The sequence below is a fragment of the Tursiops truncatus genome, chromosome 10 (assembly GCF_011762595.2).
Source record: "Tursiops truncatus isolate mTurTru1 chromosome 10, mTurTru1.mat.Y, whole genome shotgun sequence".
NCBI classification, from domain to species: domain Eukaryota; kingdom Metazoa; phylum Chordata; class Mammalia; order Artiodactyla; family Delphinidae; genus Tursiops; species Tursiops truncatus.
The window spans coordinates 56,124,498-56,149,285 of NC_047043.1; the positions used below are offsets into that span (position 1 = coordinate 56,124,498).

Genomic DNA, 24,788 nt, shown 5'->3' on the forward strand with positions numbered 1-24,788 from the left:
TTTTTGCTTTTAAGCTTTTTCTTACTTTTGTCCAGTGATGATGGACATCCATTGTTCCCAGCATCACATGGCCCACTGCACTCATCCCGGACCGGTCTGTAAATATTATTGTACATCCTGATGATAAAGCACAAACCTTTGGTCACTGTCCAGAGAGGCTTCATTCTTTCAGCACTGTGCAAATAATTACGTAAATTTCATGTGTCAACTCAGGATTAAATTCGGTAGAAGCTTAAAGCCTAATTTTATGTCACTGTTTAAGTCAAAGGAACAGATTTTAAAATTCAGCTGATATAAAGTCACATCTATCAATACAAAGACTTTTAACACTTAGCTTTCCTCTAGAGTTTACAGATGTGTATAGCCGTTAAGGGGTATGGATTTCGGAAGTGAATGGAAATTGTTTACCTTTTGCATTTTTAAGGCTTTCCAAGTTCTGCTGGGCTAAGCGGCCTAAACTGTGCAGCTGACTGCAGCGGTGGGCGATGCCCCAGCTCCTCTGCCACCTGGTCCAACAGAGCACACAGCCCATTAACACCCGTGTCCCCCCAGAGGGAGGCACACACTCGCCCCCACTGCTTGACTCCCGTGAAAGCCGAGGAGTTGCTTTCTCAAGGAGACACACAACATATTTCCAAACTAACTCATTTTTCAAGAAGCAGCCAAATGGGAAATGAATCGTTTACCAGAGGGTAAAAATCTTAGCACTATATTCAGCGATCCAAAGACTTAAAACAAGCAAATACACTGTGTTGTTTCTCTTAAAGTAAGAGGATGAAATGGGGAAAACTTTGACAAAGATCTTTTTCTTCTTTATGTTGTTTAATGACAGTGTTGTCTTAGATTTAAGTTCCAACTAGGAATTCCAGTTTGGTTTATCAGATTTTTTTTTTATCATATTCTAGAGAAAATGATTTTTACGACATCGTGTAATCTGCTCATTTTATAGATGAACATTATTACACCTCAGTGACAAAATGGAACTTGATATTCACATGATGTCACAGGGGCACTTCTGTGTATGTGTAAAGAGCCCCGGTATTAAGTGGTATCAGAAAACCAACCTTCGAATTCTAATTCTGTGATTTACTAGCTCTGTGACCTTCAACAAACTGCCTCTAGTCTTCCTAAGGTTTCTCTTCATGCTTGCCCAGTGGGGACACTTCTTACAGCACGGGTAGTGTACATCATAGGGGATGAACATGTGAAGGAGTAAGGCGCTCAACAGGCTTTCAGAAAACTTAGGTTCCTTCTTCATGCTAATGCCAATTCTGATGAATGTCATTTCTGATAAAGTGAAATCGGCTTTCAAAATTATTCCTTTAACACACAATGTCATCAGTCACAATGCTTCCTTTCGTTGGAGACTTGGTTAATTTCCCAGTAAGCCGAGACACTCACGTCCATGGTCCTTAAATGTTTTGGTCTCGGGACCCCTTTGCACTCCTAAAAACTGAGAACCTCGAAGAGCTTTTGTTTATATGGGTTATAGCTATTGATATTTACCATAGCTGAGAAATTTCTCCATTATATTGTAAAATAATGTTTATTTCTCTTTATGTTTAAGAAATCCTTTCATTTTCCTGATCCATTCTGCCTTCTCGCATCTCTTAAAATTTATTTAGAAAAAGTTATTTTCATGCATATTAATTTGTTTTTTTATATACCTGTAAGAAGGATCTTATTATTTTGTTTTTAGTTAGTGAAGTCTATGTTACTAGATTATGGAATTGGCAGGGCCCCCTCTAATCACAGCTTGGATGTGATGAAAAGACAGCAGTTATCAGCACAAACCCAAACATGCCACACAGTCCAGGTGTAAACACTTTCCTCTGAAATTTGAATCATCTTGGACAACTATGATTTGAATACATAAGAATGGAACATATAAGTACTATCTGTATTCTGCAAGCCCAGGAAAAAGGTGCTGTTATGATATCCAAATGGTCATTTGGTTCAATTTAAGTAAAAAGTCCTGATAATGATGGCTGAAAACAACAAAACAGGCTACAGCAAAGAGTAACAGAAGTTTAAGCTCCAGACCAGATGACAATACCTCAGGGTTCTTGTAATGCAGAGTCCCATGACTGAATCACACCACCCCCTCCTTAGGGTTGTAACAGCTGTTAAATCTATTTTTATAATAGATAAAGATTCAGCATGTATCTTTATACAACTGTGATTTCTAAGTTTATGAAAACATTTAAAAAGTCATGTTATAGTGACAACAGGTAATAATACTGTATTGCATTTTGAAAGTTGCTTAAAGAGTAGATCTTAAAAGTTCTCATCACAAGAAAAAAATTGTTTTGTAACTATGTATGGTGACAGATGTCAACTAGACTTATTGTGGTGGTCATTGTGCAATGTATAGAAATAATGAATTATCATGTAAAACACTTGGAACTAATATAATGTTATATGTCAATTATACCTCAGTTAAAAAAAAAAGTCATGCTATATAACACAGAATAAAAGAATACAACATTTATTTTTTATCTCCCTTCCTCTTTTTAAACTTAAGTACCAGTCTTACATGATTGGGAAATAATTATTTTTTATACATTATGGGCATAGGAAAAGTATATTTTTCACAAGCCCATTATGTTAAAAAAAAACTATTATGCTAAAAATATCAGTATCTAAACTTTACTTCACTATTTTAAGCAAGAAATTCATATTGATTTTCTTACATAAACATTTGATTACTTTCATAAAAAGATAACTGAATATTTAGTGAACACAATAATTAAAGATGCAAATATTTAACTGTTAGAAACCTTTACCAAAAGGTAATACATGTTTATTTTAATCTCTAAATTAGGTTTTCTCTTCTTCATTACCTGATATCCGAGAGCTGCAATTGATGGGACAGTTCATCTTTTAAACGATCTAGTTCTTTTCTAAGTGGCAAACTATTCTTCAGCTTTTTAACAGCACTTTTCCCATTATTATCTAACCAGGATCTAGAAAGAAAAAAAACAGAGATATACACTTTGCAATACTAACTATAATGCAAACATTTCTACTATTGAACGACGTGTTCATTGACTTAAAGCAGCCCCAGTGTTAAATCGAGTTTGCCATCAAACGTTTGCCAAATTATAAGTACTGCTGCGAAGTCTATTCTTTTAGAGTAAATACTTCTAAAATAGGTTTCTTGGAAAACTGCCAGCATCTGTTAAATCATATTCTACTTATGACAACTTCCTTTGTCTATCAAAAAAATTCAATTTAAATTACACCAAGCCTGCTGCTAGATTTCGAAAGATGGGATGATTTTTAAAGAATTAAAGATACTTCAAACCTCACTTATGTTTATTGCACTCTTAGGCAGGCTATACTAGACCGTCACTTACATCAGTCATCTACAGGCGACCCTTTTCCTACTGGAGCAAATGAGCAGATGATGTTCTAGTGCAGCCAGACGGTGAAGAAGTCAATTCAGAAGACGCACCTAATGGTACTGGTGACATTCAAGAGGCAGTATTTCCTGATGAAGGGACTTGCGAAGGGAACTCTGTGGATTCTAACTGGGTAGATCCAGTCTCTTCCTTTGTTTTCGTCTTGGTTGTTAGCACCCTGAGCCTCCCTGCTCACCCCCTCAGCGCTCTGTCCAAGTGCTCCCACTGGTCAGACCTCACCAGTCTCGGTGTCTCCGTCCACATGCTCCTGTCGGGTGGGTCTGTTTGCCCCTCAGTTCCTTTCCACCCAACCAAATGCCCAGCTCTAGTCTCACCTCTCTCCACCTTTATTTTTTTCCCCCGTCAACTACATCATAGGCTCAGCAGAAAGATGTTCTTTTAATTCTGCATTTCTTAGAACGTTTACTTCAGTGAAGTCTTAAAAGAGAAAATAAACATCAAATTCGGCATAAGGATTAGAAGGGGAGAGCTTTCAGAAAAGAGCTGAGGGCAGCCTGGGTGGCCTCGTACCGAGCAGCATGGCCCCTCGGGAGGTTATCACTTCCTCGGTGTTATAATGGTCATGGCACAAGGGATGCCGGCTGTCGCTCAGAGCCTCCAGTCTCCTAGGGGAGTCTGGACAAACGAGAGGCCTGGGTGGTGCCTAGGAGGCTGAATGGCTGCTGCAGGAGTAGGCAGGGCAGAATGGCAAGGTGACTTGGGGATCAGAGGAACATTTTGGGTCCAAGATGTAGTGGTGGAGGGGGCCCTGGGTACAGGCGTGCAAGAGAAAGCTCCAGGGGGTTAGGGGAAAAATGGTCTAAAGCACGCCATCCCCAGGCCACCTGACACCCCCTGTGGGACACCTGTCAGTGACTGATGGTCAGGTGTTAGGATAACTCTGCAGAAGGGCTCATATGTCCATCTCAGAAGTGCTTGCCAAATAAACCTTTTGAAGGTTCCTTATTAAGTCACTTTAAAGGTTTGAGATGTTGTGATCTAAAACATTTAAAAAATAATCAAGTTCAGGGAATTCCCTGGTGGTCCATTGGTTAGGACTCCCGCTTCCACTGCAGGGGACACTGGGTCCTATCCCTGGTTGGGGAACAACCATCTGGCACACTGCACAGCGTGGCCGCAAAATAATAGTAATCAAATTGAAACTTTCAGAACCAATCAAATCATTATGCGTGCATCAAATATTTATCCTGAAAGCCGAACAGTATGTTGTGTTGGGAATCTAAGGAAGATACATCTAGTAAGGAACAGAGAGAGAAGCAACTGGAAGAGAATATATGAGCTTCTAGGAGAACAGAGGAAGAATTAACTAATTCTGCCTGGAAGGTTCTAACCTGAGAGATGGACCAGATTTTTCCAGGCAGATTAATGAAAGGGAAGGGCATGCCAACCACGCCAGTGCACAGGGAAGTATAAGATGAACCAACGTGCCCAGATCACACGATGCCTAGAGGGAGGGTGGTGTGAGATGAGACTGGAGAGGCACATATGTGTGTGTGTGTGTGAGATTATAAAAGGTCTTGCACATTGGGGTAAGGAATTGGGATCTTTTCCTCTAACTAACGATGTTCCACTTTGTTTTTTTGGCCATGTGGAGGAGCTTGCAGGGATCTTAGTTCTGGAACAGGGATTGAACCTGTGCCCCCTGCAGTGGAAGCTCGGAGCCCTAACCACTGGACCACCAGGGAATTCCCTATATTCCCCATTTTTTTGACTCACTAAATGTGTGCAGTCATTAATAATTCTTCCTACTCCCCCTTTAAGAATACTGGTAGTGATTTTATTTCTGCTTTCTGTGTGAGAAATAAGAAAATAATATCTTACTTTATATCACGATTATTAGCTATTACAATTTTTCAACCTTTTCGTCATTTATTAAGTCATACGTGTTAATCAATTTACTTTAAATTATGTAATAGAAAGGATGCTTTTTGCCAAATGAATTACCAAATGGCATACTATGTTGGGTTTGGGGACCAAATGTCTTAAACTGTAGAATGAAATATAATCTTACGATTATATATATTCATGACCTGATTGTTGGAATTCTTACATTTAGTGTATAAAATTTAACTGATCTAGTTTAACAATTTTTGTGTTTTGTGTCTAAACACGGAGATAAAAATGAAGGTTCTACACATGGCATTTTCTTTCTATATATGGAGATATTAGATCTATCTATAGATATAAAGACAAAGATACATGTATCCTAGCTCTGGCCACTGAGAAGTTCAGTAGCAATTGAGACACGCACCACCCACATCTTGGTTTCTAAAAATCATTCCCTCCTAAAAAGAACCAGAGCTTCTTGGCAAAATGGTTCAATCAAACACTGGGCCAGGGAAAGTCCAGATGAGCCTGGAACACCTTGGTGAACCAGGAAGTAAGAGAGTTCTCAAAGAATGATGGGGACATAGGAGCTGGCTTGAAGGGATGATAAGGTTAGAAAATTGCTATTTGGCAACCATCGTCATAATATGTGATTCAGGCAAAAATCATCAATGAGCACTAGAGCTAAGGGGTAAAACTTCAGTGTTAAAAGGATATTTACACAGCCCTAAGTATCTGCTCAAAAGAAACTAACTGAAGGGAAAAATAGTTCCTTTACTGGGGAAAAAACTGGGAGACACCACCTTAATCAAATGATCCAAGTTAATATCACTAGTAATGGGATAATCAACATCATATGCCTCCTATATAACATTGAAAACAACACACTTCACTTTCCGGGTATTCCTGCCAAATATGAATAACCTGACTCTAGTTATGAGAAATACCAGATAAACTCAAAACACTCAAATTGAAGGACATTCTACTAAATAACAGCAAGGCAATGGAAGACAAGAAAACACTGAGGAACCATTCCCGATTAAAGGAGGTTACAGAGACTAAAGTTATGACTTATAATTTGAAAAACAATGACTTAGCCTATAAATAAGGAGAAGCCTGAATAAGTGTATTATATGAGTTAAAGCATGATTATAGCATTTCCAAATATCCTACAGAAATAATTCCAATATTGTAATTGTCCAATGTGGCATTTTGTGGACACTAAGAGGATTCAGAGCTTAGACAATGCAAGTGAAATAAATCTTTGTGTGCAAACTTCAAATAGAAAAAATCGAAGTCTGACACTTACTAATATCTCAGTAGTTAACAGAATAGCATTTCAATGGTCTTTCTATAGTTCAATGACATGTTTTTTTCAGTGGGATAGACATTACATATGGGATCATTCTGTTTAGATACAAATGGATCCTGTTGTCTCCTTGCAAACACAAATTCTATAAATGCAATACATTTTAGTTATAAAATTATTTGATAATTGGGGAATATATGCAAAATATGGAAATACTAAAAGCTACAACACAAAGTAGCATTTTCTAATTTTTTTTAGGCTGGCATATTCTTTTTATTATAGTATATAATTAGAAAACCTTACATATTAAACATTTCATTATAGTGTTTTTATCACTATAAAGTGATTTTACAGTAAGATAAAGCACAATTTGCTGAGAAATTGAAAATTACACAGCATGTCCTAAAATGTACATTGAAATGTAACTGCCAGATATAAGAAAATAGATTAAATGGAGCGTTTATGACCTGATAATTCTTCTACGTTGTGTTTTCAAAAACTCAACTAATTTATTTTCATAATTTCTGTGATTTATTTCAGCCTGCATGTCTCTGCGGAAACATAAGGAAAATTATTTGAAAGTTTACACTAAATAGAACTGTTATATTTTCTCTTTTTAACATTACATTCTGAAATATTAGAAATAACATGCTTTCAAGATTAATTTTTTTTTTTTTTTTTTTTTTTTTTTTTTGCGGTACGCGGGCCTCTCTCTGCTATGGTCTCTCCCGCTGTGGAGCACAGGCTCCGGACGCGCAGGCTCAGCGGCCACGGCCCGCGGGCCCAGCCGCTCCGCGGCACGCGGGACCCTCCCGGACCGGGGCACGAACCCGCGTCCCCTGCATTGGCAGGCAGACTCTCAACAACTGCGCCACCAGGGAAGCCCCAAGATTAAATTTTGATCAGGTGAATGCAATTTGTAAACCAGGTGAAGATCAGCTGGATGTAAATTGCAGAATTATTTTTATGCTCCCTCTGAACTGTGTAATTCAGCATGTGCTCCTTATGCATCCTCTCCTATAACTACAGATATAATAAAGATGAGGTAAACAATACAAGAATGAAAATAAAAACAAACCGGATATGGCCAAAATGACCATGGTGGTGAATAAGTTTTGTCTCAGTTACAGCCCCTAAATCTCCTGACTATGGGACAGTCATTCCATTCATATGGTTTGAAACCTGTCAAATGGTTCAACGATTTTATAATTATTTGCAAAATAATAACAAATTAAAAAAACTAGGACTTCTCTGGTGGTCCGGTGGTTAAGACTCCACACTTCCAATGCAGGGGGCTTGGGTTCGATCCCTGGTTGGGGAACTAAGATTCCACGTCCCACGTGGCGTGGCCAAATAAAAAATTAATAACTGAAACAAGAAACTGATACAAACTGGCTTTGATGACATAAGCTCCTGGAATCCTTACTGGGAAAAACTAACATAAAACAAAACCTTGAACAAACCCTCATCAGGGTTCCTGCAAACTGGGCAACATCCATATTTGGGAAAAGGTCAAGATTGGAAAGGGGTGCTGGGCCTGTGTGAACACACTGGACCAGGGAGACCAGGTTAGGTTATGGAAATAAGAGATATGAAATCTTCCAAATTCATACAACTGTCGTAACCGGGGCACCGGCCCTCTAAGGCATGATGGTAAAGGCAACAGATTTTTTTTTGCGGCATTTAGTCAATACTGTAATTTACCCAAAGGGCCCAAAGAGCAGCATGTATTCCTTTTCTTGCCTTTTTCAGTGTAGAGCTGTCCTCTCCTATCCTACCCAGCCTGGACCCTCTGCTCTAAAATTATACCTAATAAGCTAAACTCAAACTCTATGAGGTGTGATGATCTGGTTCAGGTAAGTCACTAACATATCAATGTTCAAGAAATATAACCCAAGGACCTCCGATACAAGCATCAAAAACTAAACAAAACAGAAATCTCTAACCGGTCGATTTTAGAAGAGAAGCTTTGAGTAGGAAGGTTTAAGGTGATACCAGTCAACTCTCAATATTCTCTAGCCCAAGAAAAATATATGGAAGTAAAAGATAGGAAACAGCATTACACCAAGAACCAGCCACAACCCTATTCCAGCTCTTCTGTAAGAAACTCTAAATACTGTCTGTTTCATTTAGGATAATTCAATATTAATTTTAAATCACAGTTTTAAAGCGAATGCAAGATCTCTCTTATAAACAGGGATAAAACATGTAATGCTTTATTGTTGTTAATTTCATTTGTCAAAGCTAAGAAAACAAAGGTTCTATCTGGCTATGAATGGATTTACTTCATTGTTTGACAAGATACATAGCTATTGACAACTGAATTTGGATAATAATGATCAATAAATTAGACAGTTATATTTCTACTGATTTCAATTTCTAAAACAGTGGTCTATTTAATTTATGTTGCTATGTTCCTTAAGAGTAGGCAAATCAAAATGACATGTTTTGAGCTTGTGCTGGTAACTGTCAACATGAGAGCTTGAATTTAAAACAAAGTATCCCTCTGGAGGAAATGAAGAATTCATAGTAACACAACTCATGTACACTCAGAAAATTTCCTTAACACAATGTATCTCTTGCTAAAAACAGCAGATACTTTAAGTCAACAGTAATGAAACTAACAGAGGCACTGTTTTAAAAAAAAATGGTCCTCTACATTCATTGCTGAGTCACTTCTACTGCTACCATCTGTATTAAGCTACTTTACATTTCCACATTAAACCTTGAGTTCTCCACACCCAGCCTCCAGCACTTCACATTCACACTTTTCCAACAATTCTTTAATTCAGTGAAATAAAAATGCTCGTTGGGTTTTATGAATCTACGAAGCAGATTAGTAGAAAGATGATTAAAACATGTTCCCTACTCTTAAAAATGCATTATCTAGTAACATGTAATATAATATAATGTGAGAGTGCTTACTTTTATTAAAGACTGAAGAATTTTATTGGATGAACTACATACAAATAAGGAAATTATAAATACTCAGCTTGGACAAGGAACCAATGGAATAGCACTTATCTCGGTGAATTGGCTTTTCCCAGTTCCAGTCTGTTTTCATTGTTCGCCAGCTGACTAACTCTGAGTTCTGGGTCCTTGGGACAATCTCTTCATGATGGTTACACATCTAGCTCCAGACCAAAATTGTACCCTGTGAAACACTCAACTGAACCACAGACTAATTGCTGAATTTCTTTAATATGTTATTCTAAAGCCTCTTGACTTAAGGTCCAACAACTCTCATTGTTACTTTTATACCCTGACTTATCCAATCCCACTTTTTTTCTATACCAAAAGGTAGGTCAGACATTCCGAAGGTTTTGTTCATCAGGACACACTGTGAGATCGTTAGAGCAATGGGTATAGGCAGAAGTTTCATGGGCTGGATCCCAGTGCGTGCAAGGCTGAGACCCTCTCTTCTAGCTCATGTTTTTTTGGGGTTTCCTTTTGGCTGCATTGGGTATTTGTTGCTGCATGCGGGCTTTTCTCTAGTCGAGGCGAGTGGGGGCTACTAACTACAAATAAGTTCAGTTAAATAAAAACTCTTACGTACGTTAGGGTTGTTTCCATTCTCCAGACTTGCTCGAGGTCTTCATCAGGGTCCTTGAATCCAGTAAAGGAGTAGTAAGACTTGTCCCATTTGATGGGCCTGTCAGATATCCTTGTGGCCTCTTTGAGAGGCTGGGAGTGCACATTAGTATTCAAGCTTTGGATATGTTCAATAGATAAACTGCAGGAGTTGAGAATATATAACACTGTGCTTAGCAGATCTCTGGTGTGCAAAGTAAATTTGACTGCTCGAAATCCTAGAGAATATAATTCCCCCAAACAGTTAATACAGATGATTATTTGCTTTACTTGAAAAACATTTCTTTTCATACAACATTTATAGAATCAAAATCTTTAGAACACTCCATTACTCATTAAAATTCATCCTATTGGAAAATCATCTGTAAATGGAAAACTACATCCCTTCTCCAAAACTGTACCACACTACCTCCATCTTCATGAAGTCCTCTGTCAGCTCCCGTTTCTAGTTTGGCGCCAGTGACCAAACCCACCCCAGCCCAAGAAGGGGATTGAGAATATTTTCAATGCTGTTCATAAATTTGGTCTCTACAGTCTAAGGGATGGAAAAGCTCTCCTATGAGCAAGTGTCCACCAGAGAGGGTGTCCAGCACTAAAGAGAAGGGGGAGGTTGGAGGTAGGGGGAGGGTGGGCAGGCTGCCCTGCGACAGTGGTTCAAGGAGGGGGGCCAATCCAGTCTCAGGGGTCACAGAGACCCATCTCAAATTTTCTCTACGGTTGAAAGAGACTGTCCTCATACTCCCCCATCCAACTAGCTAGGGACACAATATTTTCAGAAGTGACTCAAAGTTCCCTAATTTTTTAAAAGTTAGCACTTCACAATCTGACTTTAATGCAAGTAGTCCCTGGGCTCAGGGTAGTAATCTAACTTACATCAACAGTAGGAAATCTACTGGTTCCCCTGCACCTTTATTGGGTATTAAACATGGCGCTAGTAGAATTTACATAACTTTTCAATGAACACTCTCACCAGTGCCATTATTATCTCTCTTTTGAAATGTGAAGAAGCGGAGGTTCAAGGAGGTTAAGAAGCGTGAAGTGAGGGCTGAAATCTGAGCTGCCAGCAAGCCAAGCATTTTCCCCATTATAACATGCTGACTCTTTTTTCTTTCTTTGGAAAAGTTTTTTAAATTGGTTTTGAAAATTATACAAGTGTTATATAAGTACATCCTTCCTGTAAAATTATATATACAAAGTAAAAGTCTCCTGTTGACAGGCACACAACCTCGCACTTGCACTAGATGTAACCCCATTAACATTTAGGTATACAAGCATTGAGACCTGCACTGCCTAATACGGTAGCTACCAGTCATATGTGGCTATTTATGGGTAAAATTAAATTGACTGAAATTAAATACAATTTAAAATTCAGTTCCTGGTCATACTAGCCCCACTTCAAGTGGTCAGTAGCCACATGGGGCTAGTGCCAGCTGTACCAGACAGCGCTCATACAGAACAGTTACCTCTCCGCAGAAAGTTCTCTTGGACAGCACTGCTCTAGCCCTTTCCTATGTGCTTTGTGTGTATGTTATGTATGACATATACGCTTTTGTGTCTGCATGAACACACACCCACAGTGTGATTTGTTCCTTTTTAACATATAAACTGCACCATTCTGGATCTATTACTTTGAACTTGCTTTTGTTATTTAACCTTGGTGACTCTTCCATTATCTGTATGTATACATCATTCTCTTTCTTTTTAGTAGCTCTATACTAATCCACATAATTAATGTAGCACAATTTATTTAACACTGCCAAAACTGATGACTATAAAAGTTCTTTTTAATTTTTCACCATTCCACAGAAGGCCGAAATGTGTTTTCTTGTCTTTGCCACGGATGAAAGTCATTGCAATATAAATCATTCACAGAGATACCTACTATGCCAGCCACATAGATTTACAAAATGTAGAACATGCAAACTAAGAAAGATCTTTTCGTTGAATCATTGACGGTAAAGTGAGAAATACTGGTAGGAAAATTGTTCTAGTCAGTGAAAGAGGAAAGGAAAATGCAAATTCCTGCAACTGAGGTTAGGAAAAAATAGTTTATCCTCAGAAGAGGTAAGTCAAGGAATAAATCTCAGTTTCTCTCTTAATTTATCAATTCCATTAATTGTTTAATCCAAGGTAAGGGCTGCTATATAGTGTGGGATGCCTGTACCAGATTGGATATATCCTTTATTGGAAAATATTACCTAATTAATTTAGTTTGCATTTGATTACTGAGGCTAAACGTTTTTGTATCTTATTGGCTATATGTGTGTATTATTTACTGAACTGCCGAGACATCGTGTTTGCCCATTTTTGCAACCAGGCTGCTCTGTTTTCTTTTTGACTCCTAAGAACTACTTATATACTAACATTATCTTTTTGTCACTTATGCTGTATGTTTTCTCCCATTTTTAATTTATTTTTTATAATCTATTTTTATTTAATAAATGGTTCAAAGTTAACCATTAACTGAAAGTAGAGGATTTTTCTCTTTACTCAGCCAGAGCTGATGACAGCTATTTGTTTTAGCATTAGTTCACAGAAAGCTCTTAGTAAATCTTTAAACTGTTTTAAAGTTCATTCTAAAAATAAAGTTATTTCCTCAAGGATCATGAAAAGCATGGACAGACCCACATTCATCCTTAGTTTAAAGGATCACTGGATCATGACTAAAGCAGTGACAAAGGATAAAACAGAAGGCTGTACAGGGAGACTGATCAGATTTTAGAAACAGCACGAGGCTGGAGTAAAAGGGCTCAAGACCCCTATTCTGTCTCCATGGTCCTGGGACATTACTAAGTTACAATTGGGCAAATACTACCTTCCTCACAGGGTACTTTGAGGACTAAATTAGAGAATGTAAGCTATATTTTTTAAAGCTATAAATTGTTATATAGACATTTAATACTTAAAACAGCACTGAAATAGGAAGGGGACAAATAGGAACATTTCAGTTTTCTAGTCAGAAAAGTTTAAACATAAAAAATGGCTCATCAAACACATGCAGCCAGGAACAGAATCTAACTCCAGGAAAACATGCAATTAAATGATATTATTTTCTATGACAAGGCTTCAATCTGAAGGTCTTCTAGCAACGTTAGACAGATTTGACACATCACACCAAGCCTGCAAGGGACACATGAGAAATAAGAAACGTACCGGAAGTGCTGAAGTGTTCCTGGCCATCAGAGGAGTTCTGGTCTGTTTCTCTTACATAAAACATAAGCTGGGTTGGTTTCAAAGACTTGAAGCCTGGTTTCTGGAGGTTTTCTAAGTAGGCACTTAATCTCTTAAGAGAATTTTCATTGACTTCCTGGAAAACAATATTAAGAGGCATTTATACACAAAATAGAACAAGGAAACGTCAGAAATTATATCCCGACCTTTTAAACACATTATTGAGTGCATTAAAGAATTTAGTATTAAAAAATGGTGGGATTTCACAGCTCCTCAGTACAGGATAAAATTGGATCCACACCTTACAACATGGAACTCCATAGGGATGAGATGTGTAAAAAAAAAAAATGTGGCCACATAAGTAGTAGAAGAAAACATGGCTGAGTTTCTTTATAACTTAGATGTGGAAAAAGCCTAACTATGGCTGAATATCCCAGGTAATGAATGATTGATAAATCCAATTACATAAAAAATTTTAAAAACTTAATATAGCACAGGGAACTATATTCAATATCCTGTGATGAACCATAATGGAAAAGAATATATGTATATATGTATAACAATCACTGTGCTGTACAGCAGAAATTAACACATTGTAAATCAACTATACTTCCATTAAAAAAAAAACTTAAGAAAAGAACACATAAAAAAACAAAAAAAAAACACACACACACAGTCTACAGACAAAAACCGAGTAGAAGAAAATATGTGCAAGTTCTTTCTTTTCTTTTTCTTTTTTGGCCGCCCTGTGCAGCTTGCGGGATCTTACTTCCCCGACCAGGGATTGAACCCAGGCCCACCGCAGTGAAAGCACCAAGTCCTAACCACTGGACCACCAGGGAATTCCCCAATTTGCAAGTTATTTCATAGCAAAGAGCTAATTTCTCTCTATATAAAGGGCTCTTAAAATGACCTTTCAGAGATTGGTTGGATTATGGTATCTTCATTCAATGGAGTGCTACACAACCAAAAGGAAAAAAAGGGGGAAAGAATATGACACAGACGGTATTTAGGAATGTACACAGAGTGATCTCTAGGATGTACTGTTAAGTGAAAAAAGAAATGTCTTTTAGTGAAGGAACAGTTCCAAGAAATGGCATAAATAATAACTGTGCTTCTTATCCCTATAGGTCTCTTCTCAGAAACACAGTGTGATCTGAAATTAGGAACAGTTTGTTTGTTTTTGTTTGTTGAATTCAGTACAATATACCGCTCTCAGCTATATCGTGTTGGGGGTTTGATGATTCACTAGAAGGATTTACAGAACTCAGAAAAGCTGTTATACTCACAGTTACAGTTTATAACAGCAAAAGGATACAGATTAACATCAGCAAAGGGAAAAGGCATGTAAGGTGGAGTCCCGTAGGGACCAAGCGCAAGGTTCCAGTTGTTCTCTCCCAGGGGAGTTGTACAGACAGTGCTTAAGCCCCCAGCAAGGATATGTGACAACACATGAGAAGTGCTGCCAACCGAGGAAGCTCATCCAAGCCTTGGGGGCCAGGGCTTTTACTGGGGCACTACATGCGCACATGACTGACCATAGCTATTCAGTCTCCAGCCTCCCCAGAGGGCCTCAGACATGAGAAAACAGGCATTCACCGTAAAATACATTGTTAGCATAAACTATCTGGTGTGGCCCAAGGCCCCGGCACACAAAAACATTCTTATCAGGCCAGGATATCCCAGGGGCTCAGAGCTCATCTCCCAGGAGGCAGTGAAGGGCCAGCACTGAAGCCTGGCATTTCTTTGCAACAAAGCAACCCAAGCCTGCTGAGTTCACCTTTTATAGCACACAGAAGTTTTAGTAAAAAAAAAAAAAGGTACACTTGTAGAGGAGGGAAACCAGTCACCTAGTACTAAGCTTAATTTTTCCTCACACGTTGGATTTAAAAACTTTACATTATTAAACATTAAATTAAATTGTGTTAATTTATGACATCCCCAATAATTTGTATTAAATTATTACATCTCCAAGGTAGTATTTTTCTGTTGATTCAATTTACTAATTACTTAAAAAGGATATGACTTCGAATAGCCTATATATATATATATATATCAACTATCATAAACAGAATATTTTCCTAAAGCAAAGAAGCAAAACTGATTTATTTTCCATGGCAAGTAGAAGAAAGCAATACCGGAAATTCCCTGGCGGTCCAGTGGTTAGGACTCCTCGCTTAGTTGGGGAACTAAGATCGTGCAAGCCGCAAGGCATGCCCCCCCACCCCCAAAAAAGGGGGAGAAGCAACACAATAATGTTCTAATTTTCAAGAGTTTTAAATTCCTTTTCATGTTAAACCAGGTGTCAATGTTAAGGAAGATAAAAGGAACCAATGAAATTATTCCAAAGCATCTGGCTTTGTAATATATTATCTAACATTAAAAAATAGTGACCTTCCTAACTAAGTTCATCATGAGTTTGTATTCCTTGAGAAGACATTAACTGATGATATAGGGAAGTGGACCAGCAGCATGCAACATAAGGAAAAACTATTTGGGCACTGAAAAACCCTCCTTGCATCAACCTTAAAAAAAAGGACTGATTAGGGTATCAGAGCCCTTAAATTTTCCTTCAAACCCTCAATTTTACTTTCAAACCTGGTACAGAAAATATGATTACTAATACTCTAAGGAGTTTACATGATATCTTTATTGCCTGCATAAAACATGACAGCTTTCATTCAGAAAAAACAATAGTTTTAGTTTCAATTTTCAGTATCTATAGTTCAAAGCACTTATTATTCCACCGTGACAAAACAACCCCAATTTATAGAACTCTCTGTATTATACTGTAGCAAAGGTAAATAAACTAAACAAAAACATAGACTAAATGTTAAAAAGTAAAAAAATAATTGTTTACCCTTTCCCTGGGGTGCTGTCCAAAGAAATCTGGATGTACAGCAAAATAGAATGGCCTCAAGGCATTGACTGCTTCAGCTCCTGATAAAGCTCTTGAGTAGAGAAACCAGTATGGAAATATCTTTCCTGGACATAACCTTTTTAAAAGATATGGATTTATTATTCACCAGAGCACTGACATGGACACAAATCCCCCGTGTATAAAGTGACAGTAGCATTAAGATTATTGTGTATGGAAAATACCGTAGAAATAAGACAGAAACCAAAGTGTAAAATTTTGTGGGTTTTTGAAATCTACAAAAGTTTTGAAAGCAGTGAGTCCCACATGATTTCTTTTTCTTTTTTCAAAATTTACTTTTTTGGGGCTGCACTGGGTCTTAGTTGTGGCACGCGGGATCTTTCGTTGTGGTGCACAGGCTCCAGAGTACACAGGCTCAGTAGTTGCGGCGCGCAGGCCCTAGAGCACAAGTGGGCTTCAGTAGTTGCGGCGCATGGGCTCAGTAGTTGCGGCATGTGGGCTTAGTTGCTCCGTGGCATGTGGGATCTTCCCGGACCAGGGATTGAACCCGTGTCCCCTGCATTGGCAGGCGGATTCTTAACCACTCCGCCACCAGGGAAGTCCCAAGACATTCCTTTTAACAATGACTATTTACTAAGACATTCATGTACATAATAGTTAATTAAAAGTACTAATTATTGCCAAATATGTTTTAGAAATCTAAAACTTCACATGTCATTTTTATGGAACAGATCCAATTTTATTTTGGTTATATACTTTGAGCCAAATAAACACTTTATTTATCTCTTTTGACTGGGCTACCAAGAAGCCAGAATGAAATTTGATGTTTGAATAATTGTCTCATCAGTTCTATTTTTTTAACAAATGATCTTTCTCTAGAGGGTATCTGGTCTCCATTTTGATTACCCTATATATGCCTATTACTGTGCCAATTAAATTTTACTGAACTCCTTAAATTCTTTCTTGAAGTAGACAGGGTTTAGACTATCTACTCTTTACTACATAAATAGCAAATATGATAGTCAAATGACCTTACTATACAATTTAAATGTAACGTGGTTTTCTATATGATGGCAATAGACTTGAGGGCAACATGGTAATAAGAACTGTGCTAAGGACAAACTTTATCTTTTTTTCCTCTTAAACTTTTCACACTGAACTATTTTGAAAGATGGTATTCTTTTCACCTTCTACTCTGAATGGACTCTTGGGAGAATGGACCTGGATGTTCACATGAATTTTCTGTTTCTTTTTTTATTCCTGCCCTCCACCATATTATCCACAAAATAGTTAGAATTTGATAAATTATAATAAATTGAAATTAGCTAAACACCTAACAGATTCCACACCCCTCCACCCCAACAAATACTAATAACAGATGGAACCGCAAAGCTTACCTCCTCACAGGTCTCAGGTGGCAAAACATTTCTGAATATATATGTAGGTCAACTTCCAGGCATCCATTAATCACTTAAAAAGTTAAGCAGATACCAGTAATGAACAAGTGGAATTTGAAATTAAAAACACATTACCATTTACATTAGCACCCCCCAAAATGAAATACTTAGTTATAAATCTGACAAAATATGTACAAGATCTATATGAGGAAAACTGTAAAACTCTGATGAAAGAAATCAAAGAAGAATTAAATAAATGGAGAGATATTCCATGTTCATGGATAGGAAGACTTGATATTGTCAAGATGTCAATTCTTTCCAACTTGATCTACAGAGTCAATGCAATCCCAATCAAAATCCCAGTAAGTTATTTTATGGAAATCAACAAACTCATTCTAAAGTTTATATGTAGAGGCAAAAGACTCAGAATAGCCAACTCAATACCAAAGAAGAATAAAGTTGGAGGACTGACACTACTGGACTTCAAGACTTACTGTAAAGTTAGAGTAATCAAGACAGTGTGGTACTGGTGAAAGAACAGACAAATAGATCAATGGGACAGAATAGAGAGCCCAGAAATAGACCTACAAAAATATAGCCAACTTATCTTTGACAAGGAGCAAAGGCAATACTATGGAGCAACAATAATCTTTTCAACAAATGGTACAGGAACAACTGGACATCTACATGCAAAAATGTTAATCTAGTCACAGACCTTACACCCTTCATAAAAGTTAACTCAAAATGGATCAAAGACCTAAATGTAAAACAAAAATACTATAAAATTCCTAGAAGAGTACCTAGGAGAAAACCTAGATGACCTAAGGTATGTCAGTGACTTTTGAGATACAACACCAGACACATGATCCATGAAGGCAAAGAATTGATATACTGAATTTCATTAAAATTAAAAATTTTGCTCTGCAAAAGACAACGTAGAGAGAACAAGAGGACAAGCCACAGACTGGGAGAAAATATTTGTAAAAGATACACATATCTGACAAAGGACTGCTATCCAAAATATACAAAAAACATTTAAAACTCAACAATAAGAAAACGGACAACCTGATTAAAAAAGGGAGCCAAACACCTGAACAGACACCTCCTGCAAGAAGATATACAGATGGCGAATAAGCATATGAAAGTACGCTCTACATCATAGGTCATCAGGGAAATGCAAATTAAAACTATGAGATACTGCAACACACCTATTAGAATGGCCAAATCCAAAACACCAACAACACCAAATGCTGGTGAGGATGTGGAGCACCAGGAACTCTCGTTCATTGCTAGTGGGAATGCAAAATGATACAGCCACTTTGGAAGACAGTTTGGGGCTTTCTTACAAAACTAAACATACTCTTACCATATGATCCAGCAACTACCCTCCTTAGTATTTACCCAAATGAACTGAAAACTTGTCTACACACAAACCTGCACACGGATGTTTATTGTGGCTTTATTCTTAATTGCCAAAACTTGGAAGCAACCAAGATATCCTTCAGTAGGTGAGTGGATAAACTGTAGTACATCCGGCCAATTGAATATTATTCATTGCCAAAAGGAAATGAGCTATCAAGCCATGAAGAGACATTGAGGAAATTTAAATGCATATTACCCAGCAAAAGAAGCCAATCTGGAAAGATTATATACTGTATGATTCCAGCTCTATGACATTCTGGAAAAGGCAAAACTATGGTGATAGTAAAAAGATCAGTGGTTGCCAGGGGTTGGGGGAGAGGGAGGGATGAATAGGTGGAGCACAGAGGATTTTTAGGACAGTGAAACTCTCTGTATAATGATACTACAATGGTAGGTACATGGCATTATACATTTGTCCAAACCCGTGGAATGTACAACACCAAGAGTGAACCCTAATGTAAACTATGGACTTTGGGCAAGAATGAAGTGTCGATTTAAGTTCATCGATGGTAACAAATGTACAACTCAGGTGTGGGAGGCTGTGTGTGGGGAGGGGGTATGTGGGAACTCGTACTTTGGTCAGTTTTGCTGTGAACCTAAAACTGCTCTAAAAAATAAAACTTATTTTTTTTTAAAAGGTTAAGCAGATAAAAGGGGGAACATGATTTGAATCACACGGACTTTTCCAATAATTTAGAGCTTCAGCAAGAATTTCAACTATACTATAGTCTCCATGTCAACTGACCGAGTGATTTTAAAAATTCTATGAGCAACCTGTCTTGAAATGCCATATTATTCACATGATAATCACCACGTAAAAAATCCTTTCTTCCCCTGGCTTATGAAGCTCTGAGCCTGTGGAAGAGTGTATTTGCTCAAAACAAACCACCACGTGGCTCAAGTCCTATTCTGTCAAATCTTAAGAACTAAAAAGTTTAAAAAATTTTTTCATAATGCAGTTAATATACCTGAACCAAGGTAATGAAGGAAAACTGCCATTAACAGGATAATAGAAAGATGTATTTAAAAGACAATTCAAGAATTACCTATTTAAAAAGTGCATTTGCAAACAACAGTGGGTGCTTCCATTCATTTTCTGGTGGACTGGTGTGGCAAGACCCTTTTGGATACAGAATGTGTTTATAGGTATTCATTTAAATGTTTAAAAACGTGATTTTTATTTAACCCTTCACCTTGCTATTTTGTTTGAGACAAATACGGATACCAGAAATACTCCTACCATTTGGAAAATTTCTGAGATTAAATGGAGATACAATGAGGAAGAAAGAACCATTTTGACTAAAGTTTCAGTGCTGCCCATGACCGACTGAATTCTCACTAAATGTCATCATGAAGTAACTGAACAATCTCGACTTAGTAAGACAGAACAGGTACAAGCCTCCAAGCTTGCAAAGAAGAGACCAGAAGAATATACATATCCAATCCAGCACTGGCTCTCTTTAGGTGGTAGGATAGGAAGCCCTTTACTTTTTTTTATTTCCTAGTTTATTTACAATGAGCACGCGAAGTATGCTCTTAAAAAAAAAAAATCAATGCTTCTAGCATACAAAATTAAACAATGAAAAGGAATAGAGCAGGTACGTGTTGTTCATTCAGTATTTAAGACAGGCCCCTGGCCCTGGGAAATCTGTCCAGTGACGGCCCTGGACTGTGATTCCAATCTAGCTCAAGAAGAAAACAGCCCCTCATCTTCACACACAATGACATTTCATTTTTAATATTAGTAAGAAAATTTATGCCACTTAACTGCAAAGATGCTAATAAATGAGCTAAAACTTGGGTAAGAAACAAGGAATAATACTCGAGGGGCATATGATCAACCAAGAATATGAATGGGCAAGAGATGAAAATAATATGCAGCCAAGTTCTAACCATCATCCTTTTCAGCATAAAATGATCTTATAAGCAGCCTTGAAAAGTCAGAAGTACTGAACTAAGTAGGCCTAGAACTTAGGCCTACCATTGCAACAATGATGTAACCTGTTTTAATGGTCTGTTGCGGCAGCATTTTAGAAGTTCATGAAATCACAAGGTCTCCATCTGATGTGCAATGTAGGTGATCCAAGTCATACTCTACTCCCCATTTTCCAAAGCAAGACATCAAAACAAATAAAACACTGAAAAGGAACTGTCATGATCACTGATTTGAAACAGAAGTTAAAGCACACTAAAAAGACAATAAAATTTTTGGAAGTTGATTTAGAAAAGACTGGCTGTCTCCAATTTGATTCACAAAGAATTTGAGAGGCAGGCAGCCAAGTTACACTGTTTAGAAATGTACATATCTAAACATCTATAAATAAGAATTGTTAGGAGGGATTTCCCTGGCAGTCCAGTGGTTAGGACTCGGTGCTTCCACTGCAGAGGGCGTGGGTTCCATCCCTGGTTGGGGAACTAAGATACTACAAGCCATGTGGCCAGGCCACAAAAAAAAAAAAAAAAAAAAAAAAGAATTGTTAGGAAAAGCTGATTTAGCAATTCATCTTAAGAGTTACTTCAGAATTAGTCTCCAAAGAGTCACTCACAGCAAAGTTGCAAAAATTAGGGATTGTATCCTCAGTGACTTTCAAACATGGAGCATAAAGTATGTTATGCAGAGAATTATAGAGCATGTTTTAGAAGTGATTCTGTCAAAAATAATCAAAGCCAAAAAAAAAAAAAAAGTTTCTGTATTTAAAAGTCCGGGTCTTCAGTTGTCCAGAAAAATAATTCATTCATTGTTCACTCTGTAATCATAGGGTATAATTAAACTTAGTACTGAGCAATGACTAAAAAAAGGACATTAATACTTGGAAGAGTGACAAGAGATTCTCCCAATGAAAATAAAATGTTCTCAAATACAAGTCTGAACATTAAATCATGGTTTCTAGATTTAGAAAGAACTTAAAAAAAATTAGGCTACTATAGGTTAAGAGTTAGGTATTTTCTGCCTGCTTTTTTGGTGAGTTGCCTATTTCCTAAAAAGGTTCACACTGCAGTAAAGAGAATTCGAATCTAGACTTGTGCTGCCTAATAAGGGAGCCCCTAGCACATGTGGCTACCGTGAACTGAGACGTGTTTTAAGTGTAAAGTACCCATTGGATTTTAAAGATTTAGTATGAAGAAAAGGCAAAGTATCCCATTAATAATTTTTTATCCTGATTAGATGTTGAAATGATAATTTATTAATTTCACTTGTTTCTTTTTGCTTTTTTAAAAGCAAAACACGACCTGGTCTTTTGTGATTTACTACCAGAAAAATTTAAATTACATCTGTGGCTCATATTGTATTTCTGTTGGATGGCGCTGATCTAGGCCAATTCAAGGCAAATTTAAGTGAACATGACACTGTCAGGGAAAGCTCAGTAACTGTGGCGCACGGCCTGTTGCTCCGCAGCATGTGGGATCTTCCCGGACCAGGGCTCGAAACCATGTCCCCTGAATTGGCTGGCGGATTCTTAACCACTGCGCCACCAGGTAAGTCCTGTGCTGTTTAAAGTGAGGCATTAAATCTTCTAGGCAGTTTCATATCAAATTGGGTAGAAAGAGATATCTAAATTGGTGGAAAAGCCAAATTATGGGTAGTCTAAGAAGTTTAAATTACATTCGATAGAAACCACGTTTGCCACACAGAGGTCCTAGTAACTTATTTGAACAGAGTTAATATCCTCAGGCTACTCTCATTTAAACTGTGACTTTCCTTAGTAACTATCTTGTAAGGTTTTAAAAAGTAGTTTGTTCTATCAAGGAGAGATAAAAGCAGGCAATATTTCACTGCTCTTCGGTTTAACACTTCTTAGGGAAGGGAAAAAGCAGGAAGCCCTTTAGATAAATTAATAAATTGCAGCAAAGCAAAGTATCAAGGGTTTTTAAGCTTCCTTTTGTAAATCTTTTGCTATGAGATTTGAATCATAACCATATCCTAGGATAAGTCAAAGACTTCGGGGAAATATAATAGTCGGAAACAAAACCTAAATCGTCTCAGGTTTCTCATTTCAAAACAAGTTAAAACAGATACTATGCGGGCACTCCGATCCCGGCACTGCCTGGGTTCAAAAGTTAGCACGTCGAGCTAAGGCGACTCTGATCTCTGCCCACCCCGACCCCCACCCCCACCCCCGCTTCTGCCCCGAGCAGCCTGAAAGCACAAATGGAGCCCCTCCCGTCCTGCTCCTTACAGTTCTGGCAAGGGTCCGCCGCGAGGGCTTCCTCCTACCTGCTCCACCTCCCACCAGGTACCAGGAGGAAGGACGGTCGATCCTCTCGCAGGGCTCTGCAAGGGTGCGCTGGGCCAGGCAGGAGCGCATGCGCACCGGGGCGCCAGCCCGGCCAACGAGCGCGCGCCGCCGGGCCGGAGCTCCCGCCCGCTCTCGCCCCACCTGACGACAGGCTCTGACAGGCTCCTACCCGCGGTGCTGAGTCCCCACCCGAGAAATCTCAGCTGGGCGCGTACTGCTCCACCCATCCGTCGGCGCCTGCCGCAGAGGCTTGCTCGAGAGGAGTCCGGGCTCTGGGTCGGGCGGCAGGTCGCGCTCTCATTGGCTGAAGCGTGCCAGGCCTTCCTCTCTGGGGCGCCTGCGCACAGCCCCAGGACGCGGCTTAAAAGCCTAGCGGTTCTCAGCCCCACCCTGACGTCAGCAACTAGGTGAACGCCAGCCTTCTCGCAGCGTGGAAGCTCCCGTCCCTCCGTCTTCTTACGGTCCGGCCCGGAGCGGGCTCTGCGCACTCAGCTGAAAGCTTTAGAAGGCGCGAATGAGCGCTAAGGGATAGGAAGGACTAGGCGGGAGGGGGTCGGAAAATGACTGGGCGGCAGGTGGCCGGGCCTGGACCGAGGGTTGGTGGGGAGGGCAAGGAAAGAAGGACGACCGAGCGTGCGCATGCGCCGGCCCGCTTTCCGCGCCAGCCAGCTTTCCTCCCCGGCCCGGGTCCCCCAACCCCCGGCGCCTGGGAGGGGAAGAGGCTGGCTTGGCGGATCAGTCCGTAGAGCGTTCGGAGCTGACGCCTTAGAACGACTCTCGCTTGAGACCTCCAGGTTTTAAAGGTCTTACTGAGTATAGCCTTTGGCTTTCTTTACATAAATACAGCTAATAAAAACTATTTTCTCCGGTTTGTATTTTCCTTTTGACTTTGGCCCTTAAGGAATTCTCCACTATCAGCTTGGGGTTTCTACTGTTAGCTGTATTTCGCTTCTATGACTTTGGTTATTCCCATAAACTGCCACAGATGGAATAAGACAAATACAATAACCGCTCTTTTCCTACCTTTTGGCACCGTTGACCGAGCTGGGGGAAAAAAAACAACCCCAAACCAAAAAATACCCCCAGAATACCAAAAAACAAAACAACCAACCTCCCTTTGTTCCAGCCCTAAGGGTTCTTGACTTATCATTCATTAGAAACCATCTGGTCAATTTGTGGTTCGTTCCATCCAATCCCATTTTTCCTAAAAGCTTAATTTATCATCTTTCGCATCTTCATCCTTTCAAATACATCCTTGCCACCAGCATAAGGTTATAATTGCCCACTTACCGTTCTTCACTTGTCCTCAAAGGCACTTCAAACTGATGGTGGTAATCTCCGAACCCAATTTATTTCTTAGGTGCTGAATTTCAGTAATGGCAGTTAGTCACCCAATTTGTTCATACTAGAGAACTGGGCCTCTTTTTTATTTTTTATTATTTTTGGGGGGGGGGCCTCTTTCTTGATGTCTACTTATGCCTTACTTCCCATATCCCATTCATGAGAGTATTCATTCCACATTTTATCATA

General features: G+C 38.8%; 1 protein-coding gene across 10 annotated transcripts in view; it reads right to left on the bottom strand.

Moving 5' to 3' along the window:
• The window catches only part of TCAIM (T cell activation inhibitor, mitochondrial), a 38,088-nt gene extending 14,328 nt beyond the window's left edge, over positions 1 to 23,760 (bottom strand). For 7 of the 10 annotated variants that reach the window (XR_004528495.2, XR_004528496.2, XR_012334557.1 and 4 more), the window contains exons 1-8: positions 23,237 to 23,421; positions 17,599 to 17,671; positions 16,184 to 16,319; positions 13,306 to 13,459; positions 10,118 to 10,370; positions 2,844 to 2,966; positions 409 to 506; positions 26 to 117 (exon numbers count right to left, since the gene is read on the bottom strand). Coding sequence is in view for 7 of the 10 variants with exons in the window: in XM_033864635.2 (XP_033720526.1) it covers positions 26 to 117; positions 409 to 506; positions 2,844 to 2,966; positions 10,118 to 10,370; positions 13,306 to 13,459; positions 16,184 to 16,319; positions 17,599 to 17,671; positions 23,237 to 23,327 (1,020 nt within the window). In the remaining 3 variants the exon portion in view is untranslated. The other 3 variants (XM_073811038.1, XM_033864637.2, XM_073811039.1) reach the window with 3 other exon arrangements.
• Positions 23,761 to 24,788: the final 1,028 nt, after the last annotated feature.